Source organism: Equus przewalskii, chromosome X (genome assembly GCF_037783145.1).
Source record: "Equus przewalskii isolate Varuska chromosome X, EquPr2, whole genome shotgun sequence".
NCBI classification, from domain to species: Eukaryota; Metazoa; Chordata; class Mammalia; order Perissodactyla; family Equidae; genus Equus; species Equus przewalskii.
The window spans coordinates 6755830-6778318 of NC_091863.1; the positions used below are offsets into that span (position 1 = coordinate 6755830).

Consider the following 22489-nt stretch of genomic DNA (forward strand, 5'->3'; position numbering starts at 1 on the left):
AATAGGAAGTCCAGCTGTGGCTGTCTTCAAGGTTGGTTGATTCATCAGCTTTGTGATGTCACTATGGACCTGGACTTTTCTATTTCTGCTCTCTACTATCCTTCCTATTAGTTTAATCAACATATTGGGAGCAAGACATTTGTAGCAGTTCCAGGTACCTCATCTGAACTTGACAATGTCAAGAGGAAGAGATAATATTGTCCTACAACTCTCTCTTCAAAAGAGAGGAAACTTCTCCCAGAAACCCTCCTATCAGACTCCCCATCACATATCAGTGGGTAGAGTTGGGTGACACCAGTTTCCCTGAAAACATTACTAACAAGGCAGAAGATAACAACATGAGTCATATTGAGTTGATTCTTAGAGCAAGAGAGGGAGTTGGCTTCTCCTTCAAAAAACACTCTGCACAATGCAGGGGTGGATACCTGAACAACATTCGGAGTCTCTTAGGTAGAAAGGAGGGTGAGTGGATGCTGGGTAGGCACCCCAAAGGCTTCACTACAGGGGTGACCAAACTAAAGCAAACCCTCAAAACTCAACAGTAAAAAAACGAACATTCCAATTGGAAAATAGGCAAAAGACATGAAGAGACATTTCACTGAAGAGGATACATAGATGGCAATCACGTGAAAAGATGTTCAACATCACTAGCCATTTGGGAAATACACATTAAAACTACAATGAGATTGGGGTGAGCCCTGTGGCTGAGCTGTTAAGTTCATGTACTCTGCTTTGGTGGCCCAGGGTTTCACCAGTTTGGGTCCTGGGTGTGGACATGGTACTGCTCATCAGGCCATGCTGGGGTGGTGTCCCACATAGCACAGCCAGGGGCACTCACAATTAGAATATACAACTATGTACTGGGGGCTTTGGGGAGAAGAAAAAGGAAAAAAATTAGAAACTTGAATAAATTGATTTTTTTTAAACTACAATGAGATATCATTACACATCTATCAGAAAGGCTAAAATAAAGAAAAAAATAGTGACAACACCAAATGCTGATTAAGATGTGGAAAAACCAGACCAATCATACATTAGTAGTGGGAATGTAAAATGGTACAACCACTCCAGAAAGTGTTTTGGCAGTTTCTTAAAAACCTAAACATACACTTACCATGTGCCCCAGCAGTCCGAGTCCTGGGGATTTATCCCAGGGAAAAGAGAACTTATGTCCACACAAAAACCTGTACATGACTAATTGTAGCAGCTTTATTTGTGATAGCTAAAAACCAAAAACAACCAAAAATGTTCTATGATACACAAATAGTTAAACTATAGTACATTTATCCCATGGAATATAACATATCAGTAAAAACAAGAACAACAAAAATGAATTGTTGAGTGACATCAGTATCATGGCAGAGTAAGCTCTTCCCTTGGACTCTCCCCCCTAAAATAAAACAAAAAGGACATTCATAAGCCAACAGAGGACATTCACACAACACAATAGACATCTGAGAGATCCATGCAGCCACATGTCTGAAGGCGGAGGTGCTGGACCCCCCAGGAGGCAGTGGAAGGAGGTAAGGGGATCTCTTCTCCCTCCCCAAATAGCAGTGACCTAGGGCACAGGACCATGCATGACTCCTAGAGAAGAGGGGTAGGGGGGCTTCCCTCCATGGGAACACCTTCTCTTGAACTTGCCTCCCAGCCCATGGGAAAGCTCCACACTGAGGAGGCTAAGCAATTGCAGGGGCCTCTTCACCAAGCTGAGTATCCCAGGAGGGCAGACAGTGAGTGCAGAGCGGGAGCACCCACAGGATCATGCACACAAAACAAAGTGCCCCTCCCCCTGCCTGGCGCACCAGCTTGGCTGATTGGCAGAGCAAGGGACCCCCACCAGGGGGCCTGTGTATACGTGTGTAAAGCAGCAGTGGCAAGCACACAAAATACAGATGGACCCTGTCAGCATAGCTTTCAAAGGACAGGCACAGCTACCAGGGATTATGGAAGGCTCAGAATACACAGCTCCTGCCACTCCTCAGGGGCAGCAGGTGGAATCTGAGACCAGATACTACCACTATGCAAAGTCGCAAATCCATTCCATCAAATAGTGTAAAGAGGTAATATTAACACTCCAGACCAGAAGGAAAATGACAAGCACCTGGAAATCTATCCCAAAGGCACAGAAATTTACAATCTAAATGACAGAGAATTCAAAATAGCTATAAAAAAAAAACTCAACAAGTTACAGGAAAATTCAGAAAGGCAATTCAATAAAATCAGGAATAAAATTAATGAACAAAGGGAATTCTTCACGAAAGAGATTGAAACCATAAAAAAAAAAACCAATCAGGAAAGTTGGAGATGAAAAAAACAATGAATGAGATAAAGAAAAATCTGGAGTCCTTAAATAACAGAGCTGATATTATGGAGGACAGAATTAGCAATTTAGAAGATGGAAATATTGAAATGCTTCAGAAAGAGGTGGAAAGAGAACTAATAATAAAAAGAAATGAAGAAATTCTGCAAGAAATATCCAACTGAATTAGGAAATGCAACATAAAGATTATAGATATTTAAGAGGGAGAAGAGAAGGAGAAAGGAGCAGAGAGCTTGTTCAAAGAAATAATAGTGGAGAAGTTCCCAAACCTGGGAAAGGAGCTGGAATTACAAGTGTAAGAAGCTGGGGCCGGCACCATGGCCAAGTGGTTAGTTTACACACTCCACTTTGGTGGCCAACTGTTTCACTGGTTCGAATCCTGGGCACAGACATGGCACCGCTGATCAAGCCATGCTGAGGTGGCATCCCACATGCCACAACTAGAAGGACCCACAACTAAAAATACACAACTATGTACTGGGGGGCTTTGGGGAAAAAAAGGAAACATTTTTTTAAAAAATCTTAAAAAAAAGAAAAAATGGTGTAGCTGCTTTAGAAAAAAGTGGCAGTTGTTTAAAAAAAAAAAGAAACAAGTATAAGAAGCTAATAGAACTCCTAATTACATCAATGTAAAAAGACCTACTCCAAGACATATATTAGTAAAACTAGCAAAAGTCAATGACAAAGAAAAAATATTAAGCACAGCAAGGCAGAATAAAATAATCTACAAAGGAACCCCTATCAGGCTTTCAGCAGATTTCTCAGCAGAAAGCTTACAGGCTAGGAGAGAGTGGAATGATAGATTTAAAATCCTGAAAGACAAAAACTTTCAGCCAGGAATATTCTATCCAGCGAAAATATCCTTCAGATATGATGGAGAAATAAAAACTCCCAGATAATCAAAAGCTGAGGGAGTTCAGCACCACAATACCCCCACCCCTACAAGAGATGATCAAGAAGGCCCTCATGCCTGAAAAAAAAAAGGGCTTACAAAGCCTTGAGCTAGGAGATAAAAAGGTAGACAAAATCATAAAATTGCAACTCTCTATCAGAACAGGTTAGCTAACACTTAATTATAACATTAAAGATAAAAGGAAGGAAAACATCAGGAATAACTATAATCATGTCATTTTAACCACAAGCTCACAACACAAAATGAAATAAGTTGTGACAACAATATCTTAGACAGGGATGAGGAAAGCAATGGAACCCGCTTAGACTAAGGAAGTAAGTGGGTATCAGAAAATGGAATATCTACAAGATCTTTCATACAAACCTCATGGTACCCACTAAACAAAAATCAGAACAGAGACACAAATGCTAAGTAATGAGCAAATCATCATAAAGAACCAGCAAACTGAATAGGAAGTCCAAAATACGTGGGATGAGAAACAAGGGACATACAGAACAACCAGAAAACAAGTGATAAAGTGGCAGCATTAAGCCCTCATATATCAATAATGACTCTAAATGTAAATGGATTGAATTCTCCAATCAAAGGACACAGAATGGCTGGATGCATTAAAAAACAAGACCCAACAATATGCTGCACTCCAGGAAATACATCTCAGCTCTAAAGACAAACATAGGGGCCAGCCCAGTGGCGCAGCAGTTAAGTGTCCATGTTCTGCTTTGGCATCCTGGGGTTCGCCGGTTCGGATCCCGGGTGCAGACATGGCGCTGCTTGGCAAGCCATACTGCGGTAGGTGTCCCAGATATAAAGTAGAGGAAGACGGGCACTGATGTTAGCTCAGGGCCAGTCTTCCTCAGCAGAAAGAGGAGGATTGGCAGCAGATGTTAGCTCAGGGCTAATCTTCCTCAAAAAAAAAAAAAAAAGACAAACACAGGCTCAAAGTGAAGGGATAGAAGATGATAGTCCAAGCCAATGTCAAACAAAAGAAAGCAGGATTTGCCATACTTATATCAGACAAAGTAGACCTAAGATAAAAAACGGCAATGAGAGACAAAGAGGGGCAGTATATAATGATAAAAGGGACCCTCCATCAGGGGACATAACACTTATAAATACATATGCGTCTAACACAGGAACACCAAAGTACAGAAAGTGACTATTAACAGACCTAAAAGGAGAAATTAACAGCCACACAATAATACTAGGGGGCCTTAACACCCTGCTTACATCAATGGATAGACCATCCAGACAGAAAGTCAACAAGGAAACAGTGGAATTAAATGAAAAATTAGACCAGATGGACTTAATAGATGCATATGGAACACTCCATCCAAAAACAGCAGAATACACATTCTTCTCAACTGCACATGGGACAATCTCAAAGATAGACCATATGCTGGGAAACAAGGCAAGCTTCAATAAATTTAAGAAGATTGAAACCATGCCAAGCATCTTTTCAACCATAATGCTATGAAACTAGAAATTAATTATAAGAAAAAAGCTGCAACAGTGACAAATATGTGGGAACTAAACAACAAGCTACTGAACAACCAATGGATCACTGAACAAATTAAATCAGAAAATATCTGGAGACAAATGAAAATGAAAATACACCATGCCAACTCATATGGAATGCAGCAAAAGTAGTCCAAAGAGGGAAATTCATAGGAATACAGGCCCCCCCCCTTAACAAACAAGAAAAATCTCAAATAAGCAATCTTAAATTACACCGAACAGAACTAGAAAAAGAAGAACAAACAAAGCCCAAAGACAGCAAAAGGAGGGAAATAATAAAAATTAGAGCAGAAATAAATGAAATTGAAACAAAAAAATCCAAACAAACAGTAGAAAAGATCAACGAAACTAAGAGCTTATTCTTTGAGAAGATAAACAAAAGTGACAAACCCTTAGCCAGACTCAATGAGAAAAAAAAGAGAGAAGTCTCAAACAAATAAAATTAGAAATGAAAGCGGAGAAATTACAACAGATACCACAGAAAACAAAAGATTCTAAGAGAATACTACGAAAAACTTTATGCCCACAAATTAGACAATCTAGAAGAAATGGATAAATTCTTAGACTCATACAACCTCCCAAAAGTGAATCAAGAAGAAACAGAGAGTCTGAATAGATCAATCACAAGTATAGAGATTGAAACAGCAATCAAAAACCTCCCAAAAAATAAAAGTCAAGGAGCAGACAGCTTACCTGGAGAATTCTACCAAACATTCAAAGAAGGTTTAGGACCTAGCCTTCTAAAACTATTACAAAAAATTGAAGAAGATGGAACACTTCCTAACTCATTCTATGAGGCCAACATCACTCTGATCCCAAAACCAGACAAGGACAACACAAGGAAGGAAAATTACAAGCCAATATCGCTGATAAAAATAGATGCAAAATCCTCATCAAAATATTTGCAAATCAAATACAGTAATACATTAAAGGGATCATACACCATGACCGAGAGGGATTTATACCAGGGATGAAGGCATGGTTCAACATCCTCAAATCAGTCAATGTGATAAACCACATTAACAAACTGAGGAATAAATTTCACATGATCATCTCAATAGATGCAGAGAAAGTATTTGACAAGATCCAACATCCATTTATGATAAAAACTGTCAATTAAAATGAGTATACAAGGAAAGTACCTCAAAATAATAAAGGCCATGTATGACAAACCCACAGCCAACATCATACTCAATGGGGAAAAACTGAAAGCCACCCCTCTGAGAACAGGAACAAGACAAGGGTTCCCACTCTCTTGGGCACCACTCCTATTCAACATAGTACGGGAGGTTTTGGTCAGAGCAATTAGGCAAGTAAAAGAAATGAAAGGTTTCCAAATTGGCAATGAAGACATGAAACTCTTCCTGTTTGCAGATGACATGATTTTATATGTAGAAAACCCTAAAGAACCCACCAGAAAACTATTAGAAAGAATCAACAACTACAGCAAAGTTCAAGGGTACAAAATCAACTTACAAAAATCAGTTGCATTTCTATACACTGGTAACGAACTAGCAGAAAGAGAACTCAAGAATGCAATCCCATTTACAATTGCAACAGAAAGAATAAAACATCTTGGAATAAATTTAACCAAGGAGGTGAAAGACCTATACAATGTAAACTATATGACATTATTGAAAGAAATCAATGATGACCTAAAGAAATTGAAAGATATTCCTTGCACATGGATTGGAAGAATAAACATAGATAAAATATCCATACTACCTAAAGCAGTCTGCAGATTCATTGCAATCCCAGTCAGAATCCCAATGACATTCTTCATGGAAATAGAACAAAAAATCCTAAAATTCATATGGGGCAACGAAAGACTCCAAATAGCTAAAGCAATCCTGAGAAAAAAGAATGAACCTGGAGGCATCACAATCCCAGACTTCAAAATGTACAACAAAGCCATAGTGATCAAAACAGCCTGGTACTGGCACAAAAACAGGCACACAGATCAATGGAACAGAATTGAGAGCCCAGAAATAAAACCACTTATCTACAGACAGCTAATCTTCAACAAAAGAGCCAAGAACATACAATGGAGAAAAGAAAGTCTCTTCAATAAATGGTGTTGGGAAAACTGGATAGCCATGTGCAAAAGAATGAATGTAGACTGTTATCTTTTGCCATACACAGGAATTAACTCAAAATGGACTGAAGACTTGAATGTAAGATGTGAAACCATAAAACTCCTAGAAGAAAATACAAGCAGTATGCTCTTGGACATTAGTCTTAGAAGGATCTTTTCAAATACCATGTCTACTCGGGCAAGGGAAACAAAATAAAAAATAAACAAATGGGACTACATCAGACTAAAGAGCTTCTGCAGGGCAACGGAAACCATGAACAAAACAAAAAGACAACCCATCAACTGGGAGAAAATATTTGCAAATCATATATCTGACAAAGGGTTAATCTCTAAAATATATAAAGAACTCATACAACTCAACGACAACAACACCACCCAGTCAAAAAGTGGGCAGAGGATGTGAACAGACATTTTTCCAAAGAAGATATACTGATGGCCAATAGGTGCAGGAAAAGATGTTCAACATCTCTAATCATCAGGGAAATGAAAATCAAAACTGAGATAAAACGTTTTACCTGTTAGAACGGCTATAATTACCAAGACAAAAATCAACAAATGTTGGAGAGGACGTGGAGAAAAGGGAACCCTCATACACTGCTGGTGGGAATACAAACTGGTGCAGCCACTATGGAAAACAGTATGGAGATTCCTCAAAAAACTAAAAATAGAAATACCATATGACCCAGCTATCCCACTACTGGGTATTTATGCAAAGAACTTGAAGTCAACAATTCAAAGAGACTTATGCACCCCTATGTTCATTGCAGCATTATTCAAGATGTGGAAGCAACCCAACTGCCCATCTACTGCTGATTGGATAAAGAAGATGTGGTGTGCATATACAATGGAATACTACTCAGCCATCAGAAAAGACAAAATCATCCCATTTGTATCAACATGGATGAACCTTGAGGGGATTATGTTAAGCAAAATAAGCCAGACAGAGAAAGACAAACACAACATGATTTCAGTCATATGTGGAAGATTAACAAACGCATGCTCAGAGAAAACAGTTTAGCAGTTACCAGAGGGGAAGAAGGTTGGGTGGTGGGCACAAGGGATAAAGGGGCACATATATATGGTGACCAACAGATAATAATGTATAACTGAAATTTTAGAATGTTATAAACTATTTTGACCTCAATAACAAAAATGAACTATTGATACATGCAGTAACTTGGATGGATCCCAAGGGCATTATCCTGCGTGAAAAAAATCCAAACAGTTGCATGTAATTACCTATAACATTCTCAAAATGAAAAACTGATTGAGATGGAGAAGAGATTAGTGGTTCCCAGGGATTAGGGATAGTGTGGTGGAGGGAGTGGGTATGACTACAAAGGAGCAGCAATAGTGAGAGCTTTGCGGTAATGGAATAGTTTTGTATCTTGATTGCGGTCACACAAATCTGTAGATGTGATAAAATGACACAGAACTATCACACACACAAGTATATGAAATTCAAATTTCAGTGTCAATAAAGACAGTTTTATTGGCACACAACCTTATCCATTCATTTACATATTGTTTATGGCTGCTTTCAAGCTACAATGGCAGAAACTCAATAGCAAATTTACTCAATAACAATTTACACACATAATTTAATAATTTGTAGAGACAATTTACAAAATTAATTGAATTGGAACGTGTTGGCTTTTCACTGAAAACAAAGTCTACCATGTACTCTGTTGGGCAGGAAACTCAAGCTATACAACGTCACCACAACAGTGATTGCTGTTACCTGAACTCTTGTCTAGACCAATGTTTCTTAAACTTTGATGTGCATAGGAAGCACTTGCCGAGCTTCTTAAAGAGCAGATTCTGCTTCCATCGGTCTGCAGTGGGTCCGATGGTGCTGCTCCGTGGACCACACAATGTGACTCTCTCTATGGCTGGACACAATCAGACCACAATGGAATTCAACCAATTGGAGCTCAGTAACTTCCAAAGCACATACTGGCTATAAACAGGGTTATCTGGACCGTGCATCAACACTCCCTAGTTAAACCGGTGTAGAGTTAAGCTGGTCTTTTACGAGGGACATAAATCAGTTGGCTAGGGATGAAATAATTTATTCAGATGACAACCAACCACACGCACACAAACACACACACACATACACGAACACACAAATGGATGAGAACATGACAGGGCAGAAAAATAGGTTCAGATTATGCAAAAAAAACAGAAACACAAGCACCTTAGGAGGAACGCGACTTGAATCGTAAAGGACCTTATCAGCTCTAAACAGGCTCTGGAGGGCTGAGCAAGATTTCTGAGTTTGCGTGCAATTTATCTGGCCAACAATATTGGTATCTGATCAGAGTATTGACAGAGGGTTGCGAAGATGGACTTGTGATATTTTTTATGTAAGCACAGTAATTTGGACATTGGACAGCCCTTAAGAAGTGGCAATTATAGCCCTCAAAAGTGGGGGGTATGTGTGGGCACGAAACAGACTTATTCAGTTTTACAAATTTGATCGTCAACTTACTTAAGTTACAAATTTAAATGCCTAGTTTTTCCTTAATCTTTTAAGTTCAGCTTAGAAAACTTATTATTCTTTTTTTTTAGCTTATTTTTAAGTCTAACGAATAATAGCCACCACTTTTAAGGGGCCTTCATGAAATACTTGATCCCACTTGCAAACTTAATTAAAAACATGCATTTTAAACCCAATATTTAACTCAAGATTTAAAACTCTTAATATACTGCATTCAGTTCCCTTTTTAATTACTTCAATTGTCTTAAGTAACAAATACATTCCCAAGTATGCAAATAACTTTTACATCTAATAAATTAAACTTAGAAATATAGTGAAACTTAAGTTCTCTTAAAATATTCCAATATTGTATATAAAACTAGCTTTCAACTAAAAACACAAGTTTAGATTAATTGCCCAAGTATATATTTTACAGTGGTTTCCAAAGCTCAGAAATTCTTTGAAACTTTACAAATGCACATAACATCAAATATACACACGTTCCTTCTTCACCCCAAACATGAATCCTATAGTTCTGATTCTCTTCTAAGTTTCTGTACTTTTTCCTAAATCCTCCTGGAGCCAAGAGATTCAGCCCCATTACTGATGAGAGTACCATCCCGTAACAGCCTGCCTACACGCCCAAGATTTGGGCCTGCCCCAAGATTCTTGTCAGTGCCGCTAATGGGACATTTGGACCCTATTAATGATGTTACGTCCACGGTGTTATACTTCACGGGAGGTGGACTCAAGCCCTGGCCCTAGTTTGAAGCTGTACCCATTAGTGATGCTTCTATGCACCCAAGGACATTTGTAGGACTGGCAGCTTGATCCTGTGATAGGATTTTGAATTTACGTAGTTCTTAAAATACATACATACTTTTCTCTCTGGCTCTACAGACCTTTGCACTTGAGGAATCCTAAGATACGTAAATACCCTTTTTATCTGCTAATAATAAGACCTTTGGAATCCATGGAATCTTTCTAGAGGCTTTGATTAGATTGGGTTTGGGTCTGGGGACAGGATTGCCTCATAGATGGTGGTGTTTTCTTCCCTAGAGGCACATAATGTCTGGATGTCTCTCGTGATTTCAGCAGAAACACATATTTTTTTGGATATTCCAAATTGTATTCAATTTTGGCTATCTCACATGGCTTTGTCTGAGCTGTTGTCACTGAATTTGAGGTCATTTATTGACAAGAAGGTGTGATGGATATGACTAGCAAGCTAATACTTTATTCATTCAACAAATATTTATTGATTACTTGCTCTTTGCAGATATACAGTGGAGCACATCACGCGCTTTTCCTTCTGTTGCTTCTTGTCCAGGGTTTCGTAAGCTCAGTACTACTGACACTTTGGGCCAGACAGATCTGTTGTCCCGTGCTTTGTATGAGGTTTGGCAGCCTACAATCTGTGGCCTCTACTCACTAGATTCCAGTAGCGCTGCCTCCTCCTCCAACCCCATCTCCAGTCTCGACCATCAAAAATGTCTCCAGATATTGCCAAATGTCCCTGGGAGGCAAAATCATCCCTGATGAGGTATGCAGAAGTCATAACAGGGTGTCTCTGTTTTGAATAAAAAAATGCTGATAAATGTTTGTCAATCTGAGATACCTGGTCTGAATCACACCTGTGGTAGGCAGAATAATGGCCCCCCCCAGAGATGTCTGGACATGTCCTAATCCCCAAAATCTGTTTCTTTATACAGTACTATGTTACTTTACGTGGCAAAAGGGACTTTACAGGTGTGATTAAATTAAGGCTGTTGAGATGGAAAGGTTATTCTGGATTACCTGGGTGAGCCCAATATAATCAAAAGGGTCCTTGTAAGAGGGAGGCAGGGGGCCAGAGTCAGAGAAGGAGAGGTGAGACGTGATTGCTGGAAGGGCCCATGAGCCAAGGAATTCAGGCAGCCTATAGATGCAGGAAAAGATAAGGAAACAGAATCTCCCAGAAGGAACGGAGCCCTGCGGACACCTTAATTTTAGGACAATGAGACCCCTTTCAGACTTCTGACCTCCGGAACTGTACGATAATAAATTTTTGTTCTTTCAAGTCACTGTGTTTGTGGCAATTTGTTACAGTAGCAATAGGAAGCTAATATAACATGCAAAAATCAGATTCTATCAACTTAGATGTTTTTATGAAGTTCCAGTGGAATTAAAATTTTTTTTGTTACTATGGAAAATTTAAGCATACACAAATTAGAGAGAACAGTATAATGAACCCTCATGACACATCGGCAGCTTCAACAATTATCAACTCATGATGATCTTATTTCAACCCCACTCACTCCCACTCTCCTCACCCGTATTATTTTTAAACAAATCTTAGATATATCAAATTTCCCATAATTATTTCCAAATGTATTTCTAAAATATATAGACTATTTTAAAAAAATAACTGAAATACCACATCCAACCTAAATTTAAAAAATAATTCCTTAATATCATAAACTATCCAGGGAGTGTTCACATTTCCAGTTGTCTTATAAATATCACAGATGTTTTTTGTATGATTTGTATGAATCAGAATTCAAACACAGTCCACATCATGCTACTGGTTGCTATGTCTCTAGTCTCTTTTTTCATCCGCAGGCTCCCCTTCCATCTCTTTTTTCCCCCTTGGAGTTAATTTGTTGAAGGAACAAGATCATTTGTTGGGTAGAGTTTCCCCAGCTGGGATTCTGCTGATTGCATCCCTGTGGTGGTAATGTGGTTCCCTGATGTCCGTATTTCCTGGAAGCTGGTAATCAGATCCTCAGGCTTTGATCTGATTCAGGTTTGACTTATTGGCAAGACTACATCATAGAAGGCGTGTTCTTCGTGTGTGGAATCACATCGGGTCTAGCTGTCTCTCTTTTTGTGATGTGAGCAGCCATTGAAGCTCGATGGCAGGATCCCTTCAATCAGGAGGGTTCTTCACTCTAATTCTAATTCCATCACTCCTTTTTCAGGATGAGCTGGAGTGCTTCCATAAAGAGACACGTCTCTCATCTACAGCTTAGATGCGCAGTGGTCCAAGGTAAATCCGAACTCTGAGCAGCACATGGCAAATATGGACATTTCTGGCTTGCTTTTGATCTACTCTGGATGTCAGGTGTTAGTGTTTATACAAGGGGCTCCTGGAGTCCAGCCTGTCATACTGGAGCTCCTGGGTTTCGTGGGATTGCTGTGGGCAGTCATGGCGGGCTTCTGTTTCCCGGGATTTCCTGGCACTGATTGGGACTCTGTGGACAGAGTTCTAAAGACTCTAGTTCCCCCTGAAGCAGCAGCAGAAGCCTGGGGACGAGTTTCCAGGCATGTTAGTTTCCTGGGCATAAAGTGCCACAGACTCGGTGGCTTAAAACAACAGAAATTAATTTTCTCCCAGTTCTGGAGGCTGGAGTCTGAAGCCAAGGCATCAGGAGAGCTGTGCTCCCTCCGAAGGCTGTAAGGGAGAGTCTGTTCCCTGCCTTTCTCCTGGCTGCTGCTGTTGCGGCAATCCTTGGCATTCAGTGGCTTAAAGAGACTCATCTCCAATCTCTGCCTCCTTCATCACATGGCCTTCTCCCTGTGCCTCTGTATCTTTTCTCTTTTTTAAAGACACCAGTCATATTGAGTTAAGGGTCCACCCTATGCCAGTATAACGTCATCTTAATTTAACTAATTACATCTGCAATGATTCTATTTCCAAATAAGGTCACATTCACAAGTACCAGGAATAGGACTTGAACATATCTTTTGGGGGACATAATTCAACCCACACCACCAGGGAACCAGGGCGTAGAAGTCATGGACGTTCCTCCTGGCAACAGTGTCAAGCTGACCTAGGGGAGGTGGCAGCTGGGCTGGCAGGGAGGGCTCGGAACGAGTGGTTTGATCTGCAGGGATAGGGCCTCTGCCCTCAAATCGACCTCCTGTGCTATCGCTGAAGACTGCCGTCCCTTTGGCACGTGCAGAGGACACAATGACTAGAAGTCAAGATATGGACAGGGCTCCTACTTGTTTTAACACTCTACTGTCACCATCTTGAAATTCTCAGTGTTTTTTTTAAACAAGGGATCCACTATGGTGTGAATGCTTGTGTCCCCCCCAAATTCATACATTGAAATCCTAACCCCCAATGCGATGGTGTTAGGAGGAGGGGCCTTTGGAAGGTGATTAGGTCATGAGGGTGGTGCTCCCGTGAATGGGATTAGTATTCTTTTAAGAGACGCCACAGAGCTCCCTCCCCCATCCGCTAGGTGAGGACACGGTGAGAGTCTGAGACCTGAAAATGGGCCCTCACTCGACCCTGCTGGCAGTCTGATCTCCGACTTCCAGCCTCCAGAACTGTGAGAAATACATTTCTGCTGTTTATAAGCCACCCAGTCTGTGGTATTTTGTGAGAGCAGCCTGAACGAACTAACACAGGGTCCCACATTTCCATTTTGCGCTGCAAAATGGAGACCGCAAATTATGGAGCAGGTCCTGGGCAGGGACAGCAGGCAGAGAGATGCCCCGGAATCAAAGGCAAAAATCAAGTGCGGCTTACAGCGCGGTTGGTTGGGGTTGGCTTTTTGCCCATTTCTACTTCTGTGCCAGGTAAATCTGGCTGAACTTCACAGAGACACAGCCTAAAGTTGAGTGACAAATGGATCCGGGCATTTAAACGTGCTTATCATGTAGAGCAACCGTGAATGTGGCTTGTGATGGCATTTTGCTCAGTGACTGGAGTTGAGTTTGGCACCTCTTAAATGATACATAAACCCCTATTGATTAAGAGGTTAAGTAAGGAAACCACTACCCGGGTGGCTCTTTGAATCAATATTGTAAAATCGCTGTTTTTAGATGCCCACACCCCACCACCATCCCCTTCCGTGTGTGTAATACGGCGCTTTGCAAACTAATGAGTCTGGGCTGGGCATTTCAACGAGCTCCTTCGTGATGCTACTACTGCTGGTCCACAAACTGCTCTGTGAGCAGGAAGAGTTGTAGAAACACAGAGCATCTGGTGATAAAGTCGGGAGGTGTGATGGGCAATTTATGCATCAAGCCGACTGGGCCACGGGGTGCCCAGATATTTGGTCAAACATCATTCTGGGTGTGTCTGGGAGGGTGCTTCTCAATGAGATGAATGGTCGAATCAGTAGACTGAGGAACTAGTTGTGGGTGGGCCTTATCCAATCCGCTGAAGGCCTGAATAAAAGAAAAAGACCGCCTCTTCCGCGAGTAAAGGGGAGCTCCTCCTGCCTCACGGTTGAGCTAGGACTTCAGTTTCTTCCAGCCTCTGGACTTGAACTGAAATATCAGCTCTTCCTGGTCTTGAGCCTGCTGGCCTCGGACTGGAAGTACACCATCAGTTCTCTGACTGCAGATGTTGCGACTTGTCAGCCTCCATAATCATGTGAGCAAATTCCTTATAACGAATCATATATATATGTCTATATATCTCCTCTTGGTTCTGTTTCTCCGGAGAACCCTGACTAACACGGGAGGTCAGCTGGGATAACTGAGCTGCAGTCTCAGGGCTGATGCTTTTCCGCAGAGGCCAGATCACATTACATTGCGCTAGTTACTTACATTCTTGAGCCTCGGTTTCCCCACTATAAAGCCTAGTAGTATGAATGTTATCATACATTATACACATCTCATAGGGTCGCTCTGCCTCGGCAGTAGTGACTTTGGGGGCTGGATCATTCTCTGTGGTGGGGCTGTCCTGTGAACTGCAGGATGTTGAGCAGCATCTCTGGCTTCTACCCACTAGCCGCTGGGAGTACCCCTCTTCCAGGTGTGAGAACTAAAAATGTCTCCAGACGTTGCCAGATGTCCCCTGGGGGCCACTGATATATAACAACCATCTTAGGGTTGTTGCTCCAGGATCCAGTGAGGTTACCTATGTTCTGAAACTGTTCCATTCATGCTACAAAGAGAGTAATTTGTAATGTTAGTGTCATCAAATGAAAAAAAAATGTCAATGACTCAGAGACTACTCATTTCTGTGTCGGATAAATCCTCCTTCTTGTTTCTGTAAGCCTGAGACTTCCAAGCTGCTCTGCTTGGCTCATAAAGCAGAGGTCTGCAGTTTAAGAATCTGTTTTTCCAAATACACAGGGGACCAGAGTCATAATCCTAAACAGGAGAGAATCCAGCCAGGAGGAAGCGTCTTGTAGTATGCTGGCTCATGGTAGCTGTGTCTTCCTAAAGTTATGGTCTGCCTGGAATACATTTTCAATCAGCTCATTAGCATTTTGTTGAACATAACCCATGGGTTGGGAAGGAAAAGAAGTAAAAATGCAGCGTTGGGAGGGGAGACCAGCAGAGGAAGGAAGTGGGTGACTATGAGTGTTCTAAGTTTGGGAGAGAAATTGGTCTAACATTTTTTCAAATCTGAATTTTAATAACCCAGGTACAAATGGAGTCCGCCTACACTCTGACAGCCATGAACCGATTCCAAGGACATTGCTGTGCGCTGAGAAGCTGACACAGAGCAGAATAAAGCACGAAGATGACCAAACACAGACCGCCTGGTTTATCCACATAGCTGACTCTTCTGGAATACCCTGCATCTCATTGCAGTGGAAGATCAGGAAATGAGAAAAACCTTAATCTCAAAACTGGACGCATCTACTCGAATCAAGGAAGTCAGTCTCATTTGAGAACAGCGCTCCCAGGCTCCCCATCCACACTCGAAAGCTACACAATGGCTTTTCCAATCACAAGTCAAATAAGCATCTAAAGTTAAAGCCATAAAGCCATGAAATAAAGCATCAGGGAATAACCCCACCCTGTCTCCCTTCCAGTTCCTGAGCGAGCGAGAGGTCCCAGGTTAGGGATCTTGGCATTTCTCCATTCCTTTGCAGTCCCTAAACCAGCAAGACAGGAATTAGCAAGAGCTGCATCTAATCTCCTCCATAGCTTGTGGATTTGCATTATTTGCATATATGGGAAGCGCCCATAATTGAGTAATTATTCCAGCATTTAAAGAATGCCAAACAATGAGCCATTTCTTCTTCAGACCCGATCTGGCCCATTTCCGTTTTCCTCTTAGCACACTGTGTAGAATTACCCAATGTGTCACTTCCTAGAACACTGGATTGTTTATACAAGTAAGCAAGACTTCTTTGGCAGTATTTATTTCTCTCATTTTAGACATGATGATTGCAGCCTTCACAGTGCTCCCTTTTCTAGAAGCTTCTCAAGTGTTGAATGTGTATAGATGCAATTTTGTGCCTTCCTTTTTAAAATAAGGGTTATCCTTTGGGAAGAGGGGTGGGGAGAGAAGGCAGAATCGAAGAGAGTAAAAAGTCTTGAAACTCTGTGCTTGCTTGTCTGGCATGCAAGGAGCGTGTTGGATTTACTCCTTAACAAGCATTTTAAAGGAAATACTCTGCAAGCTATACTTGAGTGCATTTTAACAGTTTAGGAAAGAGAATTTCCCAGAGGGTCTGAGAGGATGAGAACAAGTATTTGCATCTGGATTACGGAGGACCTAAGTGGATTTTTCCTGAGCTGTTTTTCCATCAGAAATCTTGGTGGGAGGAGAGGTCACTCCGATGTCTGTACTTTTTGTTGTTGGCAAGGCTGCGGCTTTAATATGGAGGCGACAAAGAATGCATAATTGTGCATTCAGCTAAGACTAAAGACTCCCTTCCCTACAGGGTTTTGTGTGCGCACGTGTTTTTTAGTCCAACGTGGAAAGCCCCGCTTGACTGTAAGAAAGACAGTCCTTATTCTCCCTAACAATTAACACACTCACACAAGACTTCCCAATTTATGGCAAAGCTGGGGAGTCAAGAGTCCCTTCTCCCCACTCCCGACTTCTCTTCCACCCTAACTCCCTGCACAGGTCTCCAGAGGCAATCAGCAGCGGCCTGGGACAAACACTAAAGTCAAAAAGGACTAATGGCAGGGGCCGGCCGGTGGCACGCAAGGTTAAGTTCGCATGGCCCGGGGTTCGCCGGTTCGGATCCCAGGTGCGGACATGGCACCGCTTGTCAAGCCATGCTGTGGCAGGCATCCCACATATAAAGTAGAGGAAGATGGGTACCGATGTTAGCTCAGGGCCAGTCTTCCTCAGCAAAAAGAGGAGGATTGGCAGCAGATGTCAGCTCAGGGCTAATCTTCCTCAACAAAAAAATAAAAAAAAGATAATCTTCCTCAAAAAAAAAAAAGGTACTAATGGTGCCATAAACAGGCCCCGGGCACCCAAGTTCTGGCCTTTTCCTTTAGTTGGCTCATTTTGGGTAGACAAATGTAATGGGCCTGCTTCGCTTATCTGAGTCAGTGAGGCCCAGGGGCCATGGGTGGGCACGCGGATAAAGCTTTTCCAGTGAGGGTCTGCAGTCCGTCTTCACTGGTATGACCTGTAACACTCCTTCCGAATTCTCCTCTATTAATGTGCAAATGAAATTAGGAATGCCTGTAGATGTTGTTATGATGATCAAATGATTCACACCTACTAAGGGCTTGAAAGAGAGCAAGCACAGCAGACTGTCTTAGGTCAGGCTCCCAGGAAGCAGTGCCTGAGGTGGGGGGTCCCCCATGGAAGTGACTGATTGGGGGCGTGCTGACTGGGGCAGGGCAGGGCAGGGCAGGGCAGGAGCTAGCAAAGCCATGGCAGCCCATGAGAAGCTCGGAATATGAGGGGCACTAGAGTTTGTCACACCTAGGCAAGACGGCTGAGCTGTCATACTACAGAATCAGTCCCTGGAGGGTGGGCGAAACTTCTCGGACACCCGTCAGCCAAGGGTAATCCTCTGAGAAGGGTGGGTGCCCCAGCCAAGGAGATCTGGATGGGGTGCTGCATCTGCTATGCAAATTGACAAGGATTTGCTGACAGCAGCTCAGCGTGCCAAGGAGCAAGAGCTCAGAACCCGGGAATCCGACAACCTGAGCTTCAGTTTCTTCATTCAAGATGTCTTCCTTTTGGTCTCACAAGGCTTCCCTTGAGTCCCTAATTTGAGGTTGGCACCCTGGCTTCATTTGTAGACAAGTCACAGTCCTAAGTGCCTATTTCTTTCTTTGTCTCCAACTTGGGGGGTGGGAGTGCACAGACTCTATCCTGTTCTCTGCAGCATCCCAACACTCAGCACAAGGCCTGCATATAGTAGGTCTGCAGCACACATCTGCTGCCAGTCTGAACGAGTACATAAGATTTCTCATCCTCAGCAAAAGGCCCGAAAGGCGTGTCAACGCTTGCCTCTTAGCTCCTAATTGGATGTAGCTTCCGCCACCACTTCTGTTTATCTGATACTTTTCATCTCACCTTTCCCTCTACCAGTCCTTTGATGTGTGTGGATGGATGTTCTCCCTCTCATTCCACATCATTCCACCTCTCTCTGAAGAGGTCGGCTTCATTCCAATATACTCCAGCCTCATTCAGGGTCATTTCCAGTGATAGCTCCCAGATTTGTGAAATTCTGAAATGACAGGATGCCTGGGAGGGTGGGAATGCCGCTTCAGCCTGGCCATGTTGGGTGGGAAGGTGACTGCAGGGTGGGCAGGAAGAGGGAAAAGGCAGTGGCAGCCCCCTTGGCAATAAGTCATGCCAATCAGAAGGGAAGATGGGAAGACAGAGCCCGGATACTCAGCACTGGGCTTTCCCCGGAACGTGCAAGATCACAATATTTGCTTTTTTGATATTCTTCCACCGCTTTCCCTTGGATATCTAATAACCATCCATGTTAAACTAAAAGGACTCCAGTGGTGGAATTTCCAGCATATAACATTCAGGTGGGGGCAGACACTTGGGGAGCAAGGAAGTTTCTGTGTTGTGGTAGAAGGAGAGGAGGCCTTGCTTGGGTATGTCCCAATCAGCAGTCTCAATGCCTTCCCATTCTCTATTTCTTTCTTTCTTTTTTTTTTGGTGAGGAAGATTGTCCCTGAGCTAACATCTGTGCTAGTCTTCCTCTATTTTGCATGTGGGATGCCTCCACAGCATGGCTTGACAAACGGTGTGTAGGTCTGCCCTGGGATCTGAACCCACAAACCCTGAGCTGCCTAAGTGGAGCCTGGGAACTTAACCACTACACCACCAGGCTGGTCCCCACATTCTTTTTTTTAAACAACTTTTCCCCTTATAAAAGCAACATCACCATTTTACAAACAACTTGGAAGGTAAATAATTTTAAAAAAATCATCCCACTGAAGGAATGTAAATTACTGTGAGCATTTCGGGAAGTTTTCCTCTAGTCTCTTGCCCTCTGCGGATCCCTAGATTTGGATCACTGTTCGAGTTTTTTCTAGATATGTTTGTATCACTGTAAGTGTTTTAAAACTTCCCTGATAACTTTCCTGCGTTTCCTGGCATCAAGGTTTGCGGCCAGGGATCTGGAGCAAGAGAGAGCCTCAACTTTGGACTTCAGATTCCCCAACTATGAGATGTGAGTCGGACACAAATTGACGTCGAGGTTTCATGTTTCAGGAGTTGACCTGGCTTCCTCTCCAGCAGTGGCCTACTTGGGTCTCTGCTCAAACTATCCCATCCTCCAGAATGGAAGATGGAAGTGCTCAGGGGAGGTCAGGGGGCCTGGTCCAGAGGGAGGACTCCGGATCAGCTCTTCTGGGGCTCTCCTGGCAGGAACGCTAAGTGGCTCCCAGGTGCGTCCTCTCTGCTTCACCGGACAACCGGCCTTTGGTAACTCCTCCAGCTACTGAGCCCCCTTGGCTTCCCCTCGGGGCTTTACCCACATTTGCGGACCATCTTGGGCATTCAAGAGACCAAGGGCGCAGCCTCCCGCCAAGTCCAAGTGGGCAGAAGGGAAGACCCCCAGCCATCCAAGGCCCGGGAGCGGGTGAAGTGAGGTGACCGCCCTCTCCCCCGGGAATTGTTTGGGCTCCAGGAGTCAGCCCCAGGCAGGTCGCGCCTATAGCCCGGGTGGGGCGCCCTCCTCCCGGCCCTCCTTCCTCTCCGCGGTGGCCCGGGGGCGGACGGACGCGGCGGCGCCCATCCTGGCCCCCGTGCGGTTTCCCGACGAGGCCTTAGGAGGTGGTGGAGCGGGAGGGAGAAGGGAGGAGCACGCGGAGCAGGAGGGGAGGGAGGAGGAGGAGCGGGGGTGGGAAAAGGAGCAGCCGGCTGGGGAGGAGGAGGAGGAGAAGCGGCCGGCAGGGGTGGGTGCAGGGGGTGGCCAAGCCCTGAGGACGACTGGAGACGGGCAGCGGGGGGAGAAGGCGGGCCGCGGAGGGAGAGGGAAGGAGTTGCAGCGAGCGGGGAGGGGCAGCCTAGGGGGCGGGGCTGGCGCATCGGGGGGCGGGGCCTGCGCGCCCCGCCCCTCCCGGGGGCCGCACCGAGGAACGAAGATGGCCGGGCGCACCGCGGGAACCGAGGGGCCGCCGGTAGTGGCTGCGGCGGCGGCTCTGAGGCTGTGACTCCGCGCGCAGCGGCGACCCGAGCGACCCAGGGGCAGCGGGCAGGCGGCGCAAGCGGCGGCGTGCAGGGCCAGGCAGGCGGGCGCCGGTGCGCGGGCGCCGGGCGGAGGATGCACCGGGCGCGGCGGGCGGCTCCCCGCGGCCGCCCTCGCGCCCCGGGCGCCGGGCCGTAGTGCTGGCGGAGGAGGCGGCACGCGCGGGGCGGCCGGGCGGCGGCGGGGCCCGCGCCGTCATGCCGTGGCTGAGCGGCGGCCGGCGGCGGCGGCGGGGACAGCCGCGAGAGGTCCCGCGGGAGCCGCCGCCGCCTGCGCAGCCCGCACGGGAGCCGCCGCCGCCACCCGCGCCCCCCACCGCGGCCCCCGTGGTCCCCGCGCCCCCCGCGCCGCCGCCGGCCCGGGCCCGGGAGAGCGCCGAGCTGCCGCTACCCGCCGGCTGGGAGGAGGCGCGCGACTACGACGGCCGTGTCTTCTACATCGACCACAACACGCGCCAGACGTCGTGGATCGACCCCCGCGACCGGTAAGGGCGCCGGCGGAGGGCGCGGGCCCGGGCCAGGATCGGGGCGCCGCATCCTTCTAGCCCGGGGAGAGGATCAAGGACTCGGAGGCCTCTGGCTCTGGACGAAGATCGTGAGTCCGCGGGGCGCGGGCGAGGACCCGGGCGCCCCCACCCCCGGGGCCCTGGCCGAGGATCGAGGCGCCCCCTCTCCCGGCCTCGAGCCCCCGGCGTGCAGAGCCCCGGTCTCCTCCAGCCCTTGCCGCGGGGCGGACGCTCGGACTTGATTCCCTCACGTCACCCGCTGACCGGCGCCTGGGAGTTGGGCGCCTGGAATTTCCTCTCCCGGGGCTGACGGATGGCCCTCTTTTCCTTTTTCCGCCTCGGCCTCGCCCATCCCTGCCAGGCCTCTACGTCCCACCGCCCCCGGCCCCGCGGTGGCCAGATGAGCTGTCATCTTGGAGCAGAAACGTGCGCCCCAGCTTCGTAGTGTGGGTTCCTTGCCTGGCGGGCTCAGCCTAGTTTCCATCCAAAGAGTGATGCCAGACGGGACACTTCAGGGATTCCCAATTCTGTTGGAGCTGGGAGAGCCTGTTCTCAAACTGTGCTCTTTAGCGCCTTAAATATTGAGTTAAAATTTTGTTTGAAAGAGCCTTGTGTACTGCGGCCAGAATGGAGTATGATTAGACCCATATGCTTTCGGAATAAACGAAAAACAAGAGTTGAATTTTAGGTTTCATTTTTGTGCAAGATGGGAATAGGACACTGAGTTGTCTTATTATTCATGGAAATAAATCTTATGGACTAAAAGCGGATTCTTCTGAAAGCACTACCAGATTGCATGTAATTAGGTTAATGCAATGAGGCTTTTCCTTAACTTTTTGCTCAATTGTCTACTGGTTTCAATGGTTCAGCTGCTTTTGGAGAGATGCATTCTTTTGTGGAATTGGGAATTCTGTTGAAACCAAGTGTTTGCAGTGGTTATCTGATATCTTGTCCTATCCTGAGCAACTTCTCTCCACGCTGGGCCTGAGTGCCAGAAAGGAAATAGTGCAGGCTTCCCAGCGATTTGAGGACTTGAAAAGGCCCAGTGTGGTGACACTGCGCCTGCTTCCTCCTACCTGCACAGGAAAGCAGTGCTGCATGGCCCTGGCCTTTGAAAATAAACTTTTGGGGAGGGAAGCTGCTGAAGTATTGTTTGAAGATTTCTCTGCGTTCAGATAGGGAAAAACAAAACAAAACAAAAGGATCTTGGTGCCCTAACATTCTCTCTGAACAGTGCAAACTTGTGGACTCAGAAACTTAGATAAATCTTAGCACAGTTGTATGGCT

General features: G+C 45.0%; 1 protein-coding gene and 2 long non-coding RNA genes across 4 annotated transcripts in view; 2 read left to right on the forward strand and 1 right to left on the reverse strand.

Annotated features, from left to right (window-relative positions):
* LOC139081059 (uncharacterized) overlaps positions 1 to 8728 on the reverse strand; it is a 37281-nt gene extending 28553 nt beyond the window's left edge. The window contains exon 1 of the long non-coding RNA XR_011536012.1: positions 8588 to 8728. This is a non-coding gene — a long non-coding RNA (uncharacterized lncRNA). The remainder of the gene's footprint in view (positions 1 to 8587) is intronic.
* LOC139081058 (uncharacterized) lies at positions 1426 to 16611 on the forward strand. Its single transcript, XR_011536011.1, has 3 exons — positions 1426 to 1523; positions 12289 to 12356; positions 15702 to 16611. It is a non-coding gene; the product is annotated as an uncharacterized lncRNA (long non-coding RNA).
* Positions 16612 to 20666: 4055 nt separating this feature from the next.
* WWC3 (WWC family member 3) overlaps positions 20667 to 22489 on the forward strand; it is a 117139-nt gene continuing 115316 nt past the window's right edge. The window contains exon 1 of one of the 2 annotated variants that reach the window (XM_070606126.1): positions 20667 to 21181. In XM_070606126.1, coding sequence (XP_070462227.1) covers positions 20895 to 21181 — 287 coding nt within the window. In that variant the 5' untranslated portion in view covers positions 20667 to 20894. The remainder of the gene's footprint in view (positions 21182 to 22489) is intronic. The other variant, XM_070606127.1, reaches the window with a different exon arrangement.